This window comes from Astatotilapia calliptera, chromosome 20 (genome assembly GCF_964374335.1).
Source record: "Astatotilapia calliptera chromosome 20, fAstCal68.1, whole genome shotgun sequence".
Taxonomy (NCBI): Eukaryota; Metazoa; Chordata; class Actinopteri; order Cichliformes; family Cichlidae; genus Astatotilapia; species Astatotilapia calliptera.
This window is the reverse complement of record NC_137441.1, coordinates 31,912,089-31,931,533: the sequence shown is the minus strand read 5'-3', so window position 1 is coordinate 31,931,533 and position 19,445 is coordinate 31,912,089. Positions and strand designations below refer to the sequence as shown.

The 19,445-nt window shown below is 37.1% G+C and overlaps 2 protein-coding genes across 6 annotated transcripts in view; one reads left to right on the top strand and one right to left on the bottom strand.

The window, feature by feature from the left end:
• Nucleotides 1-945: 945 nt before the first annotated feature.
• sycp2 (synaptonemal complex protein 2) lies at nucleotides 946-18,415 on the top strand. Of its 4 annotated transcripts, none has more exons than XM_080294847.1 (47): nucleotides 946-1,093; nucleotides 1,490-1,548; nucleotides 1,653-1,793; nucleotides 1,879-2,013; nucleotides 2,101-2,202; nucleotides 2,294-2,318; nucleotides 2,533-2,618; nucleotides 2,715-2,809; nucleotides 2,943-2,977; nucleotides 3,063-3,205; nucleotides 3,330-3,382; nucleotides 3,624-3,669; nucleotides 3,878-3,976; nucleotides 4,105-4,165; nucleotides 4,287-4,435; nucleotides 4,647-4,700; nucleotides 5,079-5,165; nucleotides 5,923-6,019; nucleotides 6,439-6,485; nucleotides 6,737-6,787; nucleotides 7,243-7,306; nucleotides 7,428-7,473; nucleotides 7,590-7,669; nucleotides 7,828-8,228; nucleotides 8,342-8,469; nucleotides 8,551-8,587; nucleotides 8,727-8,791; nucleotides 8,881-8,926; nucleotides 9,036-9,070; nucleotides 9,172-9,229; nucleotides 9,314-9,479; nucleotides 9,597-9,661; nucleotides 9,746-9,934; nucleotides 10,393-10,515; nucleotides 10,607-10,723; nucleotides 11,273-11,414; nucleotides 12,702-12,988; nucleotides 14,097-14,381; nucleotides 14,498-14,549; nucleotides 14,710-14,838; nucleotides 15,293-15,468; nucleotides 15,674-15,768; nucleotides 16,221-16,320; nucleotides 16,476-16,534; nucleotides 17,244-17,322; nucleotides 17,612-17,668; nucleotides 17,885-18,415. In XM_080294847.1, exons 2-47 carry the CDS (start codon nucleotides 1,525-1,527, stop codon nucleotides 17,939-17,941), a joined length of 4,668 nt encoding a protein of 1,555 aa, XP_080150973.1. In that variant the 5' UTR covers nucleotides 946-1,093; nucleotides 1,490-1,524; the 3' UTR covers nucleotides 17,942-18,415. The 4 variants fall into 4 exon arrangements, with proteins under 4 accessions (XP_080150973.1, XP_080150972.1, XP_080150971.1 ...); XM_080294846.1 differs by having other exon boundaries at nucleotides 8,548-8,587; nucleotides 9,317-9,479; XM_080294845.1 differs by having other exon boundaries at nucleotides 8,548-8,587; nucleotides 11,276-11,414.
• phactr3a (phosphatase and actin regulator 3a) overlaps nucleotides 18,405-19,445 on the bottom strand; it is a 34,528-nt gene continuing 33,487 nt past the window's right edge. For both annotated transcript variants that reach the window (XM_026153803.2, XM_026153804.2), the window contains exon 12: nucleotides 18,405-19,058. In XM_026153803.2, the coding sequence (XP_026009588.1) occupies nucleotides 19,043-19,058 (16 nt within the window). In that variant the 3' untranslated portion in view covers nucleotides 18,405-19,042. The remainder of the gene's footprint in view (nucleotides 19,059-19,445) is intronic.

Sequence of the window (19,445 nt, the reverse complement as noted above, 5' to 3'; positions counted from 1 at the left end):
AGATGTTAGTAGGGTTCCCCAAAAATTGATTCTGTTCATCTAGACGTAGCGTTTTCAGTTAGTAGTGTTGTTGTCTTGTCAGAAAAACAACCATGTTTTTAGCTTTGTAAGTTTTTTTTTCTTTTTTAAAGGTGTTTAAATACACTATGAGGACAAAAGTATTGGGTCGCATGTCTCACTCTTTGAATTCATGTGTATAAAACCAAGCATCTATAGCCATGTGTTCAAGCTTAGCAAACATTTGTAAAATAATTGGTAGGTTTGAAGAGCTCAATTTGAATTTGAGCGTTGTATTGTAATAGAATGCCACATTTTTAAAGAGTCATTTCCTGGAAATTTTTCCCACCTAGATATTCCAACATTAACCGTAAGAGGTATTTTTGAAAAGTGGAAGTATTTAGAAACCACAGCCACCCACGAAGTGGCAGACCATATAAAGTTACACACCGGGGTTGCTGAGACTTGAGGCACATGGTCCCTAAAAGCTGGCAACGCTCTGCTGACTCAGTAAGTGCAGAACTCCAAAACTCCTCTCGCACTAACATAACACCAGGCGCTTCTTGATATGGGTTTCATGGCCAAGCATCTCCTGTAGGTGTAGTTTATCAGGAAGATATCAAGTTAAAAATCACATGGGGAGGATAGTATAACTGGACAGAAAGGCAAGATCCTGAAAAGTAACTGATAAATAAAGCAGTCAGACAACTGTAGTAGAAAAGAAAGTTTAAAAATGTAAACAAAATTAAGTACAAATACTTACAGTTTACCCTTTAATATTACTTACTATACCGCAAAACAGAAAAAAAAATCTAAACATGGTTCTCTTGTCCCTGGTGAATAAGCAGATCTATTTCAAATCAATCAGACTAAAGAGCTGCTGAGCAACAGTGCCTGTATACAGGATTTTTTAAAAATGTATTTAATGTTGTCTTACTGTATTATGAACGGAGTCGACAGTTCCGGCTGGACGTAAACCCTCTCGCGCGTGCGCAAAGAATGCAAAGACTTCGCGCGCGTTGTGGGGATCAACTGAAAAACTTAAAATAAGAAGCAACCTGTCATGTCCTCTTTTTGTGCCAAATTTGACAGCACAGTAAGTAGAACTGTGTATATAATATTATCTCCCTAAGGTATGTAGTAATCCCGGGCTAGCTGATGGTTATGGTCTGAAATTATTGTTGGCTCGGAGAAAGTTTAGCTTCTATTAGCATCAAAGTTAAGCTAGCTAACTTCAATAAAGCCTGATGAGGTCATAAAGGTTAGCAGCATATCTCATGACATAGCTCAGATTGCATGTACTGCAATACATTTATATAAAGCATCTCATGTAGGCTCATGTGAAGATAACAGATAACTTAGTGTTTAGCTTTTTGATGGCAAATTAATTAAACTTCTGAAAATTACATGTCAATACATAATTTATATAAAGTGAGGCCTTTTAAGATAGGCCTATGATTGGTAGGCTTATGTCTGCTGTTTTTGTTTACAGTCAATTTAAAGAGGCTAAAACCTTTTCTCACAAGGATGGCACCTGCACAGAACACGCAGGTGGGAATGCATACACTTTCTCCCTTTGTAAATATTCCTATCACTTAATTAATCAATATTCAGGCCTAATGGTGAAAAGTAAATTGTATACTTCAACCTTTTAGTTGGAGCACATAATCAGTGAGGCGGTAAAGTCCGGAGATGTCCGAGCACTGGATGTGTTCTTGCAGAGGGAGATTTATGAAGAGACTCCCATGAAATGCTCTCAACAGTTTCTCAGCAAATTGGATAAACTTATCTGCAGGGTGAGATAAAACTCAAAACACCCAGTTACACAATATGATGCTGCGTTATCAGTGGAATTAATGAAACCATATTTATGTTCCATAGGGTTTGGCTCAAAAAGACCCCAAATTGGCCAGTCTGGGATTTGCCAGTCTTTACAAGTGTGGAAAACACCTAATACTACCTGGTGGTGACCAAGGACTTTTGGGGTTAATAGCACAGGGTCTAATAAAAAAGATGAGTACACACGTAATAATACATAAAGGTACATACTATGTGGGTTCTGTAAACTTATGTAGTCTGATTGAACCCTTTTTTGTGCAGATGGTGGAGTGGTTTGAAAAATGCAGACAACTGTGGATTCAGTGTGGGCTGCAGTGGGATGAGAACTTAATAAACCTCTCTGAAGACTTTTTAAATGCTTTAACGGTGAGCTAACTTGTAATAAGAAACACACTTTGTAAAGTCAACTGTTTCAGTATTCTTAATTTGGTTTGTTTTTACTTTCTCTATGTTAAAGGTGGTTCATCAGGCATGCGAAGAGGGTATGGATTTACATATCTCTATGTACTGTAGATAATGACATCTTTTTATACTGTTTAAAAAAGTGAATGGGGACATATTTAAGTGTAAGATGGATAAGAGTTTCTAACTTAAAAGAGGTTTCTAATAAGTTTACAGCAATTTAATGATGACTCTGTATACAAGAAGAAAGTATTGACTTTGTCTGCTATACCATGTTTTATTTTATTTTTGCAGGGACATACAAAATCACTGAGTCCTTTCTGTATCCTATTGGCCAGTTGGCTGTTGACCCTAGAATCTACGTCCTGATCCAGAAAGAGGTGTACAATAGTTTATCTAATTTTTTTAGAGTAACACTGAACCTGAAAGACCTCTGTTTGGTACAGTTGATTAACTGCCTAATAATGTTTTAACAGGCAATTCGGAAATTCAACTTAATTCTGGATAAAATCCCAGTGGAACTTAAAAAAGACACGAAGATCCTAATGTCACAAGAGGCCTCTGATATCATGTATGTCACTGTAGTTTTCTTAAATGATTATTAACATTAAATGTAATACAATTGGAAACATGAATGATCACAATCAAGAATGAATTACCACATTTACTAATTATTAAGAAGTAGATTGCTCATTTGATTACAGGATCAAACTGGCTGATCATATAATGGATGTTGGTGGTAAGCTTTCTTTATACATTTCTCTTTACCCAGAATTACTATTAAAAATAAAATATGTAAAACACTGTTTCTGTTTCCCCCTCAGACTATGACTTTCAGTCATCCTTGATGGAGGCATTGTGCAGAATGGCCACAACTGACCAGAGGAAGGAACTTGCATATAAATGGTTCAGAATGAGCCTTGTGGCCAGTGCATTTGCCAAAATACGTGATTCTGAATTTGAGACGGTAACATTAGTCTGTTTTGGTTTATTTTATATTTGCTTTTGATTTTTGATGTACTGGTGCTGTTGCTGATGTTGTTTATGCTGAAAGGCTGCATAAAATTGAATGCAAGTGTGTGTGATTTCAGGCTTGTCGTACATTTCTAAACATGGTGAATGGGATGCAGGGAGACAAGAGAAGGTACATACATAACAGAGCTCAGTGCTATACAACACATGTGGTTTCATTTGTAACTTTCATTCTAAACCTGAGTTAATATGAATTTTCATATGTTTGTCTATTTCTCTAAGAATATTGCATTTTACAAATTCTTTCGCCAAGCTCTTTTAATAAAAATCTCTAATTACATTCTGTATTTGGGCCATATTGACTGGAAAGATTTACTGAAAGTTCTGATGACACAATTCTTTGTGCACTGTAGGGTGTATTCCTACCCTTGTTTGGAAGCTTATCTGGACAGCAGTGAGGTCAGTATCAACAGGGATTCTGTTCTAAAATGTGAAAAACAAAACTGAATTTGAAACAACTCAGTTATTAATTGTCTGAACACACATAAGGTATCTCTCACCACACAGTCCTAGTCTGTTTAATCTAATAACAGCTTATGTCCAAATTCATGCTGTATTGTTAATACTATAAGTTGCTGTTATAATAAGGTTGTGGTTATGTTGTCAGTTGCTGATGCCCTCGGATGAGAAACTTGAGGAATTCTGGATTGACTTCAACCTCGGCAGCCACAGCATCTCTTTTTACTTCTCCTTGGCTGATGAAGAGGTACAGATACCTCAAATCAGTAATATACACACATATACAATATACATAGTAATATACACATTAAAAAATCTCAACTTTTGCTTAGCACAGTCAACATCTGCTTAACAAACTTTGGTTTACCCTCAAAGGATAGCCACTGGGAAACTATATGTCTCAATGAGCATGAAGTCCAAAGCTACACTGTAAAAGGTAATGTATACACAAAGGCCAATGCATATGTGCCTGCTCGCATTCACTGAATTTTTATTTGCATGCGACTTTGCCATTTCGTATAAGTATTTTCTCTAATAAAAAATTTCTTAATGTCCAGAGGAGGGTAAGAGGCAGGTCTTGCAGATCAAGCTGTCAGAGGTGGTCATTGTTGGTGCAGCTGAAGGATCCACTCTTACGATCCATTTCAGCTCCTCGCTGGACATCCTGCAGGCTGTGCAAAATGTCTATGGACACAGCAAAAATAAAGTAGAGTCTATCTGTCTTTACTGAATTTTCTTGCTACACCACAATAGATACATGACAAGTAAATTCTAAGGTATACATTAATGTTAAAAAGACTTTCACAACAAGTGGAAAAGTCTATATTTTCCACTGATAGAATGGGGCTCCAAACAGAAGCTAAACTGTGGTCATGATGAATTTAAGTATTTGGATTAAGACTTTCTTCTTCCGTCAGGGCTCATCTGTAGTGAAAGCTACAGCTAGATCTTTAATGGAGAACAACACTCAGGTAAACATTGGTTTGTCAACGTAATGCTCTTATTGTACTTCTGTAATAATTAGTTGTCATCTCAGATTCCAGTGTTTATTAAACTGTCAATATTTGAGCTGGAGTTGGGTTTAAATGGTAAATTGACTGGTTCCTATAGCGCTTTTGTCCTCCGATTCTCAAAGCGCTTTATGCTTCAGTGCTTTCTGTATCTTCTCCAAGGACATTTGGTAGTGTAATATATTGAAATGTATAATATTTATTATTAATTTAAATCGAAATTATAATGGGTGCAAGCTTTTGTGTGTGGGTTTTTTTATTCATGTGGTTTTATTGTATCAGAAATCTTTTGTTAATGTCTAAAAAGATTTTTCATCCTGTATGTTCATCTTTTTTTAGGTTGTTCCAGAGAGCCAGGTGTCTCTTGGTGAAAGTGAAAAAAGTACTGTCAACTACGTTTTACCTGCTACAGCTGCACCAGCACAGGTAGAGATTTAAATTTTAAATTACAGACAGTTTAGACTAGACAGGAAAATGGAGTGGGAGCAGGGGCATACCATGATTGATATCAACATAAAGTTAAGTCAGTGAAGGCAGTGTTTTAGCTTACTTTACAGAAGTGTGCATATTTTTCCTGGTATTTCTGGGTATGAACAAAATTCTGCTTTATAAATTAAACCCCACTGAAAACGGTTAAAATACTAGCTGCTTCTAGAGATATGCAGGAAAATCCCTGTAATGTGTATAATATTATTTAATGTAGCAATGCAACACATACAGCACATGCAACTACCTGCAAAATAAGAAGGAAAGCAGAAAAAGATCAGTTCAGAGAAAACGAATGAGTCAAAACACAAGTTGGAAGTTAACGAAGATTGATACAACAAACAATTCCTCAGCTAAAGTCAGTATTTGCAAATATTTATCCATTTATTAATATAAATGTTAACAGCTACACTCTAACATCTTTTTTAAGGCTGGCATCAGTTATATAATGAAAGTGTAAGACAACTCTTGGTTGTGATACTTCAATAGAAAGGCACACCTGAAACTTAACAGCAGAGGGAGCACACAAGCCACCAAATAAATATTGAGCAGTATTTTCCTCACCATGGATTAAACACTAAATTCCTCTTAAACACAGAAGTTATTCTGTAAAGACTTCTGTGTTATTATTGATGTGAAATAAAATCTACAAAACAGACCATCATAAAGATTTATAGACATCTGATTTTCCCTCCAGGTGGTCACCCCAGCCAAGATGAAGATTTCTGAGGCCACTGCCTTTTTTAGCAGCGGCGGAGCTGGAAGTGTGCATCGTTCCTTCTCTCTTGCATCAAGTAGGTGACAGTACAAAGTGTGAAGAACTGCAGCCACACCAATTCCAGCAATTGTACTAAGTTACAGGCTTTATTTTATTGGTGAGAGAAATAAATGGGCTACATCACAAGAATAAACATAATCACAAAAACAACTAAATATACAAGTTGTGAAAGAAGACAAAAAGAACACCCTATACAAGTAATTTTTGCTTTTTTTTAATAGACTGTATTATAACTCTTTAGAGTATGGATAGAGTAAACATGTAAAGATACTAGAGCTGAATCAGATTCCTCATGTCCTTTGGGGTTAGTTTAGTTCGTATGTAAATACTAAGTAGTTATTATGTGTCCAGTTGTTTCATTTGTGCTCAGTTGTATCATTCTCAACCACTGAATAAATCCTGAATGAGTATGATATTTTTTGTCCTCCTTTTTAGACACTCCAGCCAATGGCATTGGAACAGAAAAGTCACCTCTTGAAGTGGTTAGTTCACATATCACCACTGTTAAGAACTGCAGTCATAGCAGCTACTCTTTAATGTATTCAGTATTAAGTTTTAGTTATACTCTGATTATATTGCTTTATACTGTAAGTCCTTGCATACCGCACAAATAGTGTAAAGTAAATGTTCATGTTTTTGTAATGTGTACTGTTTAGCCAAGTTAGGAGTAGTTATACACCAGGTCCAGGAAATTCAGTTATTCAGTTACTATCGATGTGATGCATCTCTACAGAGCACAGCCTCTAAACCGGCCATCGAGAATAAAGGTGACAAATACAAAAAGGTACAGTCTATCTATAAATGATTTAATTTTTTAATTTTTTTTTTACTACTGTTGCTACTTTTGCATGATCTTTTTAACCTTTTTGATTAAAGGAGACCATAATATGATCCAGCTGTGTAAAAAGGGGTTTTGCTTTTCACGTTTCTTAATAATTCGATGTTTTAACTACCTAGACTTATCTAGACCTCCTCTGGTCACCTAACCATTGAATTTCCATCAGGGTACTGGTTTGTTCTTTTTTTTGTTTGTTTGGTTAATGCTCATAGCCTGATGTAAAGACATAATTTCCACACAGTCAGAATAAAGTGATGTAAAAATCGTTGCTGTTGGGTTCTTAACAATGCAGTCAGTGCAGCAATTATAAGCAACAGAGGATTTAGTATGAGGCACAAAGTAAATAACTGTGTTCTGCTAAATATGAAATATCATACAGTTTCATTTGCTGTCATTTGCAGAGCATACCACTGAAAGATGCTGTGAACATGGTTCTGGCTGAACAAGGAGGAGAAAAATCCAGAGGTATGATATAAATATATTTTCATTGTTTTTTGCTTAACTCAGAAATAAACTGTATTATCTTTGTTACATACAGCTTTATTTGTTTAAAGACTCAACCCATTACTGGCCTTTTCACTTGCAGAGGAGAATTTTGTGCCTGACACCCAACCCCAAACTGGGAGTAACATGCAAGTATCATGAAGAACCTCCAGTCTGTTTGCATAGCTGCATAGCCAGTGTTCTGATTGATATCTGTATGTAATGGGTCTATCTGAGTATATTTATGTTTTTATTTAAATTACAGGGCTTCTAATTGGCACAAATTTTCAGTTTCAAAAATGCTGATGATGCCAACACAGAAAACGAGTTCCCTGCCAAGATCTGGTAAACTAAGGCGGCAAAAAATATCTTCAGTATCGCTAAAATTATGAAACTGTCATTGTACATTACAGCTAGTAAAATATACAAAAAACAAGCTAGTTAAATGTTAATGCCATTAACAATTATCAGGGTTTTGATTACAGTTATTTTCCTCTCTTTAGAACCTTGTTCAGCTATGCTGCGTCCTCAGGAGCGCTCCTTATCATCGAAGTGGTCAGTTTCAGCCTCGACCTCAGTCTGCCAAAAGCAACTGCATATCCAGCTCAGCGAGCGACTGCAGCAGGTCCTTAAGGAGAGGAACAAAGACTCTCCACCTCCTGAAGCATCTGATATCAGAAGGGACTCGAATGAAACAAATGCAGAAGACCAGTATGTTTCCTCATTATGTACTTCCAAGCCGCAACATGCTCAGAGCAATGGCCGTGCAAAAAGGAAGAGCAAGGGCCAGACGTCACTGGAAACTAGTGCTGTTCTCCAGACCTCCACAACTAAAACTCTAAAGGAGAAAAAAACACTCAAATCTGAAACTGAAAGTAAGAGGGCTCAATTAGACAAAGAAAAGGTATGACTTCTGTGAAGTTTATGCAGCTTAATGTCAAGTCCAAAATTCTTGTTAAGAATTAAGGTTTTTTTTGTTTCTTTGGTTTTTTTATTCCTTCAAATTTCTGCTCTCAGAGAGACTCAGAGGCTGCAGGCAGCATGGTGAAGCTCATCTCTAGCCGCTATAAGGATAATGGCCAATCTAAAGAAAAACACACTTCTGAAAAGCTCACTCAGAACTGGTTTCCTTCTCTTGTCAACAGGTATGAACATTTAGGGCTGTAATTTTTCCATTTTAAATTTCCACTTCAATAATGTCATTAATGGAGTTGTTTTTGTAGTAGAACAATCTTCAATATGAGCTGGTTATCAACTGGAAAAGTAAGTGATCAATATTTGAATTATGTCTAGGATTAATTTGAGTAATTTTTAAAATATAGTTTTTAAAAAAAACATTGAAAGCACTTTTCTGTATTTATTTTACTAAAGATAATTTATTGATTCATTTGATGTATTTTAGAGAGAAACATCCAGAAACCCAATTACATCCTACAGCAGAACCAAAACAAACTCTGTGAGGCGGAGGTAATCTAAGTCGATTAAAACATTTCAAAGATATTTGAAGATAGATTTGTCTTTCAGTGAATGTAATAGTTTTTTCCCCTGTTGTATAGAGATGACGTTTTTGCATTCAGGACCAATACACCCCTCAGTTCTGAGGTAAGTGTTACTAATGTGAGTCAGTTTTATGTATTGACATGTATCAGCATGAGAACTTAGAAAATTCAGGATTAAAGTTAACAGTCTTGTTTCACTTATTTCATTTTAGAAGGAGAACATAAACACCTGTGGCATACAGAGCAAGTAGGCCCCATTGAGAATGTTCTGTGACTTTTATTTGTCTTAAATATTAATATTTTGTTACAAATCTTTCTTAAATCTATACTTCCCATATTGTTTGACAGTGGCATCCACTCCTCGGTACTCCTCAGCACAACCAAGAAAGAGCAGCCTATGGCGAAAGTAGGCATTCATTGTATGTTTGTGGAAACATTTTCTTCATGCTTGTGTACTCATGTCTGTCCTCTGCTGTATTCTGTGTTACAGAAGAAGGGGCATGTAAAAAAGCACCTGTTTAGTGACACAGACACAGAAAATGCCACAACAGATCTCAGCTGGCTGAGAGAGTCAGCCACAAAGTCCAAGCCCAAGGTTATCAAATACTCCAGGCAGGCGCCCATCAAACCTAGACCTGTCCCACACCATGCTTCTGGTAGGCCATTAAAGTTACATTCAGACTCAAAGTCTGAAAATTGTTGCATCACGACTGTATGCCAATAAAATTATTTGAAAACATCAGTAATTGCATACAGGTTTTGTTTAATTACAGTTGAATCTCCAGATTTAGTCCCAACCTTTCCAAGAGCTGGATTGGGTAATAACAAACCAACTCAGGTAAGGAATGATTAATGTTTTTGTAAATTGTGTGCTACAAGCTGCACTATTTTAAGTAACCACAGTGTGTCACTGTTGTATCAGAAAAACGGGCGCATGAAAAGGGACCTTGGTCAGCCAAAGGAGAGAGTAAAGCTAGCAGCAGCACCTAGCAGACAACATGCAGCTACTAAGAGGCCCAAGAGAGTTGCAGCCGCCTCTACCAGAAGCTACAAAGAGCCAGATACTGATGACAGTCAGCCAGAAGAACCTGAGGATCCTCCTGCTACCAAGGCAGGAGACAGACTTCTTTTTCTTAAGCATTGTTACTGCTTTTTGTTTTTGTTTTTTTAAACGGTTAACAGGTACCACTTTGCTTTTTTAAGTAATCCTATTGGCAACAGTGTCAAGAGTAAACAAAAGATGAAGCAGACATGTTTATTAAAACATTTTGTAAATATATATAGTGTAAAAAGGCAAACTTCATCCTGCCTCCACACATTATATTGAATATCAAAATGCCTTTTTTCATGGACTTTCATGGCCGTCCTTTCAATACTCTAAAGGTATACAATTTTAAGCTCAGGTGTAGAAAATATATTGCTCAGTCACAGTGTTAATAAACTACTCACTAAACCATAGTGAGTTTTAAAAATACACATTTCATCTGGTGAAAAGACAAAAAAACTAACTTTCAAGCCAGTGCAACAATAATAATGTATATTTTGTACCTTTCTTTTCTTTATAAATAGTACTCATTCTCTGCGAAAACCGTGGAAGTTCATGCAACTCAAAAAAAGAAGAAAAAGACTGACAGCACCCAGCAAATGGAAAACAATATAAACCCATGCGCAAAGAAGCCAGCCACTTCCAAGGTCATTTGTGTTTAATGTCATCTTTACTAAGTGGTTATGTGAGAAATGGCTGGAGCAATATCATATTTATTTTTCTTCTGAATTTCAACAGAAATATTTTATAGACCAGCAGAGGAAGCATGAGAAAACCTCTGAGCGAGCAGCTGCTACCTACAGGAGAAAACGCAACAACAACCAGTCAGATTTTAAAAAACCTTCTGTACTTAAGGTAGGACATCAGTTCTGCACAGAAATGTTCTTATTACTTGTTGTCTTCAACTCACAGCTTTATATCTTTGCAGATACTAAGTGTTTATACACTTATATGTTATAGATGGGTAATTCAGAATTTACACAGCACATGTATCACGAACAAGTGGTAAATTTAAATGAAAAACGATGACATCCATGGGCTAACAGCTTCTCAGTTACAAGGTAGAACTTCCCTAAACCATGCCCTGCTTTACCCCTTTGACTCAACAGGGGAAAGCAATTTATAAAGACGTTAAACTATCAGCTGAGACCAGAAACTCACTAGAAAAACCCCAGATTTTTTTTTTTATCAGACCTGGCAGCTATGTTTATCATATTTATACAGTCTTTGATCTGAATATATTTCAGTAGTTTATTATTTAACGTCAAAAGGAGAAATTTAATTTTTTTTGGCTGTATTTAGCTGAGAATATGCTGTGGTCTTAAATCTTCACCTGCAGATTGTGTTTCTGAATGGATTTCACAGTATAATATGTTGTCATAAATAACATACTTTGTTCTCCAGCAGAGGCCTGAAAATGTTCCTCAAGAAACTTCAAAATTGAAAAAGACAAATGCCCAAGAACAGATGAGTTCATTGAAGGATTCCTGGGTTACTTGCCAGACCTCTTTCTGTCCATCCCCTCCTCTCATGGAAAAGATGAGATGTAAGATACAATAAAAAACGACTCTCTAGCGTCAGAGTTAGATAAGAGCCATTTGATCCCTCTGACAGCTGCTAATGTCTATTTAATGTTTAATGTTTGATCAAATGGTTTGTTAATTCCATCACAGTGGTGACATGTATCATGACCCCAATTCCCCCCTGACAACCTTAGACACTGTCAATAAAAACAGAATGCAGTGATTTGTAAATCATATTAACCCATATTTTGTTCACAATAGAACACAGAAAATAACATATTAAATGTTTAAACGGAGATATTTTACTATTTCATGAAAAATAATAGCTCATTTTGGATTTGATGGAAGCAATAAAAGGCTGGTAAACTAAGTGTGCTTAAAATGAAACCACTGGAGAAAGATTATGCACTTAATTAGATTGATTGGCACAGGTTAGTAACGTGATTTGGGGGTAAAAAGTGCATTTCTCAGAAGTAAAGATGACAGGTTCACCTGAAATTCATTTCAAAATGAACTTGAATTTTTTCTTAAAATGATACATTTTTCACTTCTTTCTATTCTGAATTAAATATGGGTTTATGGTAAAATGGTAAATGGCCTGTATTTATATAGCGCTTTACTAGTCCCTAAGGACCCCAAAGCACTTTACATATCCAGTCATCCACCCATTCACACACACATTCACACACTGGTGATGGCAAGCTACATTGTAGCCACAGCCACAAATGATTTGAAAAGTTTATGAACTTTTCAAATCATTGGATTATGTTGTTATTTTTCACTGCATCGCAATTTTTTCAGAATTCAGGTTGTACTTAATAGTCATTTTAACATTGAAAAAAAAAAGTTTTCCTTTAGTGACACATATTTTTTCTTCAGCAGAAGAGTGGATGGTAATCTTTGATTTTCATTATTGTGTAGAAACATTGACTCTCAAAAGGTGAGATCGTCAGAAATGCTAACTTAACGTATTACTCCGAGTCATAATGATGAGTCTCGTTATCTTTCTTAACATTTATATTTGTAAAAAATTATACTCTTCACACAAAACCCCCTTTTTGTAACGCTGGTTCTTTATCAGCTGTTAGATATTTGTATAAACCCCTGTGAAACAATTTGGTGCCGGCAATGTGTGTTTCCATGGCAGTGAAACCTTTTCACTCTAAACACTTTATGTAAAGCATTGCATAAAGAAACCTTTTGCTCTCCAACCTCTATGTAGAGGAACTTGTGTATATTGACCTTCTACTCTTTGTCCAACTTCTGAAGCCAGCTGTTTGAACATCTGTGCTTATTTTGGATCCCCGCAGCTGCTGATAGGTCAGTCCCAACCTTGGATTTGACCTGCTCCCCTCTTCTCACCCCGCGGGGATCCCCGCTGCCTGCCTCCCCTAAGCCTTCTTGCCAAGACACCCCCTCGCCAGTCCTGCTGCTACCCAAACCTAAAGTCAGAAGTAAAGAAATGTGCAAGTCTTCTTTCTACACTGCAGAAAAGAATCATGGCTCATCCAAGACTCATTCTAAGCAGTCTGTCCCTTCTCTCACTTCACTTGGAGGACAAATCCCTGCACCTCCGACTGAACTTAGTGCAGCAAAGGTACATCACCTTTCTGACATATTATGGCACTGTGGTAAGGTATCTGTCAAGGATTAAAACAGAAAGAAAGTGTTTTAGGGTAGAAAAATACTTGTTTCACATTCACCCTAAAAAACGGCACAGTGCAAAATATATGAGTATGGGTTTTTTCTAATTTGTTGAGTTGAAAGCATATTTTTTTTATTTCTGAACATTGCTTCAGCAAATAGTGGAGTATTCCAGTGTGGGTGGTGTTCTGTTATTAAAGAAAATAAATAACAAAGTAAGATGGAAAGGGTAGTCACACCTAACTCAGCAAAAAGGCCAGAAGGGAAAGAGTGAGGAGGCCTTATTGATTTAATTTTGTCTTTGCTCCTCTTTGTATAAAGTTAGTCCAGTATACTGCACATCTGTAGCGATCTGCCGTGGGCTGAGTTGTTAAATTCATCTGGACTCGCCATAAAGATGTTTATACACTCATTTTGGCATCTTTGTCAGGTCTTTAAGCTATTCATGCACTAACTCTGCATAGATGTTATTGATGTCAGTCAACAGTCTTGTGAGAATCAGTAGCACAACTTGAATCGTAGTGTGAGTTATTATTTCACTGAAGTAAAAACGTAGGCCACTGACTTAAGCATGACTTAAGCTGAAATTCCCAGACTGTCCGAGAAAAATGTGGATAGGGATGACTGAAAATATAACTCCCTCCCCTTAAAAACCTTATTTTGAACCTTGTCCTTTATAAGCAACTGGAAAGTTTGATTTGCAAACTGCTAAATTCTACTCCAGACAGTTATTTTCTCTAACATGAGATGGCTACGGCTAAACGAAGCCATTCTTATGAGTTAGCCATGTGAGGAATTCCTAATAAATAGATCTTTTAATTATGGGGAAATGCACATGATGATTGAAATGACCTACTTAATGCCGTACAGAGCAGATAATGGCTTTGCAGCACTTAATCTGTGCTTCTTCATGCATTGTGTGAAATGTCTTTTTCATTTATTGTCACTTATCTATGGCAGACATGATCATTAGCTAACCACAAAACGAGTTACCATATTTTTTTTTTTTGACATTATTTCTCATCACTTTCTGCCGCCTTCAATCTTCTATTTGTTTCCAGATTAGTACAATCGAACAGCATCTTTCTTCAGCACCTCATTCTCCTTTGTCCACTCGACCCCTGCTGACATCCACACTCCTTGAGCTGGACAAACCACCCTTGCCTTCTCCTGCTCAGTCACCATTTCCAAATGACACAATTAGCCATGGCCACTGCTGTAGTTTGAGTAATGTGTCTTCAGTATCCCAGATTTCACTAAGCTCATCATCTATTAACTCATCAGTACTCACCAGCAAAGTTAAGGACGGTCCCACTGTTGCCCTGGCTCTATCTGTTAAAGCAGAGGTATTGGCTCTTTACTGATTTTTGGTTTCTTTTTTTGATTAATGTAACTTTACAGCTGAAGAACAAAAAAAACTAAATCACTCAAACTAACTAACTCATTACTGTCCTCCTGATAGATGACGCCACTGTCAGACCAAGACTCAAAACTCGCACAGTCTCATGTTTCAGGTAAAATAAACGTTTAACTTGTTTTTTGGGGGGGTTTGCCATAAATTTCCTGGTTGCTACAGTTTAATTCCACCGTTAGGTCCACTCTGCACCAAATTAAAGTTGCGCTTCATTATAAAATGGCATCCTATCTAATTGTCACATCTGATTTTTGAAACAGGGCCCAGCCGCAAGCGCCACATTTCCTTGTCTAGTGATTCAGAGGACGAGGAGACAGAAGAGAGTATGAGAAGCAAGATGAGAGGGAATCACTCTCCTCATTTGAAGCCACGGAAATTATTCAAGTCGTGTAAGACATATTCAGAGTCTCTTACATAGATAAGCACAGGAAAACCTTAACTACACATGCCTTAATCAGACAAGCTAATATGTGTTTCAACTTTGGCACAGAAAGTTTCTTCATGTGTTTTTTTTTTTTTTAGATCAGGATTTTACTACATCCAAATCTAATCTAAGGTGATCTATCTGAATGTATTTTTTGGAACTATTTTGTTAAATTGACGTTGTTAAATTATATGTGATGTAAAAGAGATACACAGGAAGTCAAAATATTCCTTGCAGCACAGTCAAAACATCTTTGTTTTTTTATAACTATATGATTTAGGATGTAGTGAGGATATTTAAGATATCAGTGGCATCTTTAAAAGATCTGGTAAAAAAAAACTATGAAACATTCTTGAATCAGAATTTGACTCTAATGTTGTCCTTTCTAATATGTTAATGTTCCTGTTTGTTACCTACAGTTGAGGTGCCTGCTGTGGATGAGTTGAGCCAGGTGAAGTCTTCCTCTGGTCATTGGGAGGGTGAAGTAACAGATGGAGACGTGGACATTGATGAAGGTTTAGATTTGCCAGAAATTGCTGTAAACCCAAGAAACATGTGTCAGCAGTTGAGCTCGGAGCTCAAGAAGAAGTTCCAGGTTGGAAATGTGTCCAGACATACAACATAGTTAGAGAATAGTGCTGCACACTACATTGCATCTGTGCTGTGTTCACAATTTAAAGGAACACTTAATGTTGTGAGAAATCTAGTATGTGGTAAACATGTATTTGAGACAGCAGTGTGTACTGCTGTTGAATGATTACTTACAAAACTGCTACATAACCATATATGTTCATGTTCAGAAACGTTACAGCATGATGGAGCTTTACAACAAGCAGTCTTTGAAGACCGTCCAGCAACACGTCTCTTCCATTAATATGCAAATTACCAAATGCAGGTCAGTTAGTTTGTCAGTGTGTAAATGAACTATAAGTCTGATCTTTTCGGTTAATATGCAACATTTGTTATCGCCAACCTTTAATTAATTTGATGGCCGATAGCACACTAACAGAGAAGTCCTGAAAGGCAAGTGAGAATCTATAGTGATCATTTTATTTTAACCTAAATTATTTTCTCTTGTGTGTTCATAACTGGAGAATATGAAAAAGAAAGATTTGGCAGAATAATCTATTCAAAAAAAAATGTGTATCTGGGCTTCTTCACACAGCGGTCCTTAGCAAATGTGAAATCTAGTTAGAAGTCAGTTTGCTGTGTTAATAAATCCTTTTTATGTTTTATTGGCTACAACCCTACAGTGGTCTTTCATGAGTGTGATAGGGCACTGTAATCTTTGTTTGTATTTCCTTGTAGATTTCTACTTTTCTGGTTAATTGTCTGTCCTCTCTACAGGACTCAGAGGCTTAAACAGATTCAGAAGGTCCTCCTGGAGGAGATACACAAATTGGAGCAGGATGACACTGTGCTGAAAAACATGGATAATGACCTCACTGTAGGTTATTCTGACTCTGTCTGCCACATAGAGAAAATGCAGAAAGCGATATTAAAAACAAAATATCCAGCCATACAATGTTCTGTTGAATAATACCTGCCGCCAGGATGATCTGTTGTAGATTTGACCAGTGCCAATGGTTTTTCCTTATACAGATGTACTGGAAAAAACAGATGACGGCTTTCCATTCTTACCAGAAGCAGGAAATCACAAGGTGAAATTAAAGCGTGTGTTTGTGTGTGTTTGAGTACTAAAAGAGTCTTATAATTCTGTTTTCCACACTCTGATCAATGGTGTCCTTTCAGGTTTAAAGAAGAATACACAGAATTATCAAATTTTTCTGTTGGAAGAAAGATTAAAACTTTTGATTTGAAAAAAGCTTTTTTCATTAAGCTTGAAATCATCAACTAAATACACGTCCTATACATCCTATTCTTCCTACTATCATTTAGCTGGGGTTATCGTAAGCATTCCCTCCATAGTTACACTGCTAGTAGCTGAAAATAAAAATAAAGCACCCCCATTTATCAACTTCCCCCATATGGTAATTAACACACATAATCTATACAGTCGTTTCAGATATGTCTGACTTCGTCACTCAGTGAGTATATGAGAAACCAATATCAGTATTATTCCTTTGATAAACATATATTTTATTAATTGCCATTTATGCCCTCTGTTTTAAAAAAATTCCATATGCAGTTTATTATGCTGCTAACTCCTCGAATCTGAGAAGGGATTGTATTAAATGGGTCCTTTAGCCACAATACTCTGCAGTCCATACTTGTGTCACTAATTTGTCGTTTGTTCTTTGTTATCTTGGTAGTTCCATCCTGAGTGACACGATAGCCACGAAAATATTTAAAAATGTGTAAAAGAAATCAGATATACAGCTCCATGGTTGTCTGTCTCCTTATTTCCAGAAATGAGCTCCTGAAGAGAGCGCTTCAGAGTAACACGTGCAACAGCTTGGAGTATGAGGAGAGAATATTCACATCTGAGGTGTGATCCTCATGCATAGACTTCACAGTATATCTAATATTTGCTTCATTGTGTTGCTTGAGTGCAGTCTGTAGCTGTAACTCAAAATTCAGCTTTGAATAATCAGTGTTTATGTGTTTTAATTTAGAAGAGGTCATCTGCCTGTCAAGCTGTCTATCAAATATGACTTTTGCTGAGTGGCCTTTGTGACATTTTGCTATCTCTTTTATTCTCCCCCTGTGTGTCCTGACTGTGTCATATTCTTTATTACCACTCCCAAAAACCCTGCTGCTGTTTGTGCTGTTTTCAGATGTGCACGATCAGAAAAGACATGAAGTCAGTTCAGGACAAATTCCTCAGTGAGATGGTGAGTATGAACAGGTGAAACTTCAGGAAACAGAGAAGAGCTGGGCTTGCATTGTGTGTCTTTAATGTTGTGTCCATCACTCTGTCAAAAGAACAATGGTTCTGTGAAAGCTTGTGCATAAGCACGTACCATTGAAAGAAAAGTATGACTCAGATGATGTTGTGTAAGATCTCAAATTAAGCGTCTTTCTCGAATGTTTCTTTGTGTCCTTTATAGCTGGAGGGAGAGCTCCAGAGAGTCAAGAAAGGACTGCATGCTTTGTTCTTCCCCTGATGAGGGAGCCGGGTTTGAGTTCAACACTGTCCCGGAACGCAATAAAGCAGGTTGTGTGTTTCGTGCTGTCCTAGGCAGTTCTGCTGTGCTCAGTCAAAGTATTTTCATGCAGTGTTTGTTTTTCTGGATTCTGCTTTGATTCCATGCAGATGTCTTTGGTTTATTCTAATGGTGCTTTGTTCCAGTGTTTGGGATTTGATTGGAAATGTTGTGTTCTGGTGTTATTTTATGGCTTTTATAAATTGAATAAGTTTTGGTGTTATTGTAAGCTCTCCCATGCTATTCATTGACTTGACTCTATTTTTAACCCTAATTCTTGATTTATTCATTGAAGCTTGTTAAGTACTAGAAATGGTCAAGTAAACTTTCAAGATCTTAATTGTATTGATTGTTTTTTAATAACTCCTCTACCATATTGTTAAATGAAAATAAAGTTGTTTTAAAAATAAATGAGGCAGCACAGTTTAAAAAAAAGGCCTTGTATTTTGAAGACAAGTAAGTGCTTACAAAGGTATTTCTCTTTTCAGTGAAGACGTCGACGGTCCCATTCTGATTGACATACTGTATGTACAGTTAATATCAAATTCAACCCCCAATGCCACCTCCCCCACGCTGCACAGTCTTTACACAGTCTTGACACATTATTCATCAGTTAAGAAAAGGTGAAGCTGGTCACATGCACAACTTCTTCCCACTACACAGATTCACACAATCTTGTCAGGAGTCCATGAATTAGTACAAAAAAAAGAAAAAAAAACAATGACTGAATGACAAGATTGTTTTGTTTTTGTTTTTTTAATACTCTGCTCTTGTCCTGAGAGTCAGAGGCTCCACCAAAGTCTCTTCCACCTGCCAGTTTCCACGTTTGGCACTCAGCAGTCTCCAGGACACGCCAGTGCTAACATTACCATCATCATCTCTCCCATACCCGTGACTTCATACTGATAATATGATGGTCAAGGGTGGCGGAAGATTCTTTAAAAAAGGCGCGCCGAAGACAGAAAGGCTCCGGGCTCTTTGAACTGTCGCCACTGAGCAGCTTCTAGCAGCTTCAGGAAATGTCAAAGCTCAGCATTTCTTCACAGAAGAAACTCCACACTTTCACGGTCGGTGGAACCTGGAGAGACAAATAGAAAGAAAGGGAATAGAAATAAATGGTGAGAGCAAGAGGGTGCCTTTGTTACCAGATGCCCTTCTGTTATTGCAGCCATTAATCAGTTCTGTGGCTCTATTTTTAGCACAGCCATTTACAGTGCTGAGAAGCCAGGCACCTACACTCCTACCCTCCCTCTAGGTCACTGTTACAACTCACGAGGTCTCGTGCTTTTCAAACATGATTAAGCCAAGGACACGGTGGCCTTTCATCATGCTTTGCTACCTGGTAGTGAGAACTCTCTGGAGGACAACCTCCCCCTCCCCATTATAGCACTCCCATCTATCTTTAGCTCCTGCATGCACCTCTGTATGCTCAAGGAGAGCTAAATTTAGACTGCTGCAGCTTAGA

Bases quoted from the DNA above. Each gene is read 5' to 3' on its own strand.
- sycp2 (XM_080294843.1), top strand. From the start codon at position 1,525: ATGGCACCTGCACAGAACACGCAG. The intron at 2,978-3,062 runs GTAAGCTTTCTT...TTTCCCCCTCAG, and splicing joins TCATATAATGGATGTTGGTG to ACTATGACTTTCAGTCATCC. The intron at 4,701-5,078 runs GTAAACATTGGT...ATCTTTTTTTAG, and splicing joins TAATGGAGAACAACACTCAG to GTTGTTCCAGAGAGCCAGGT.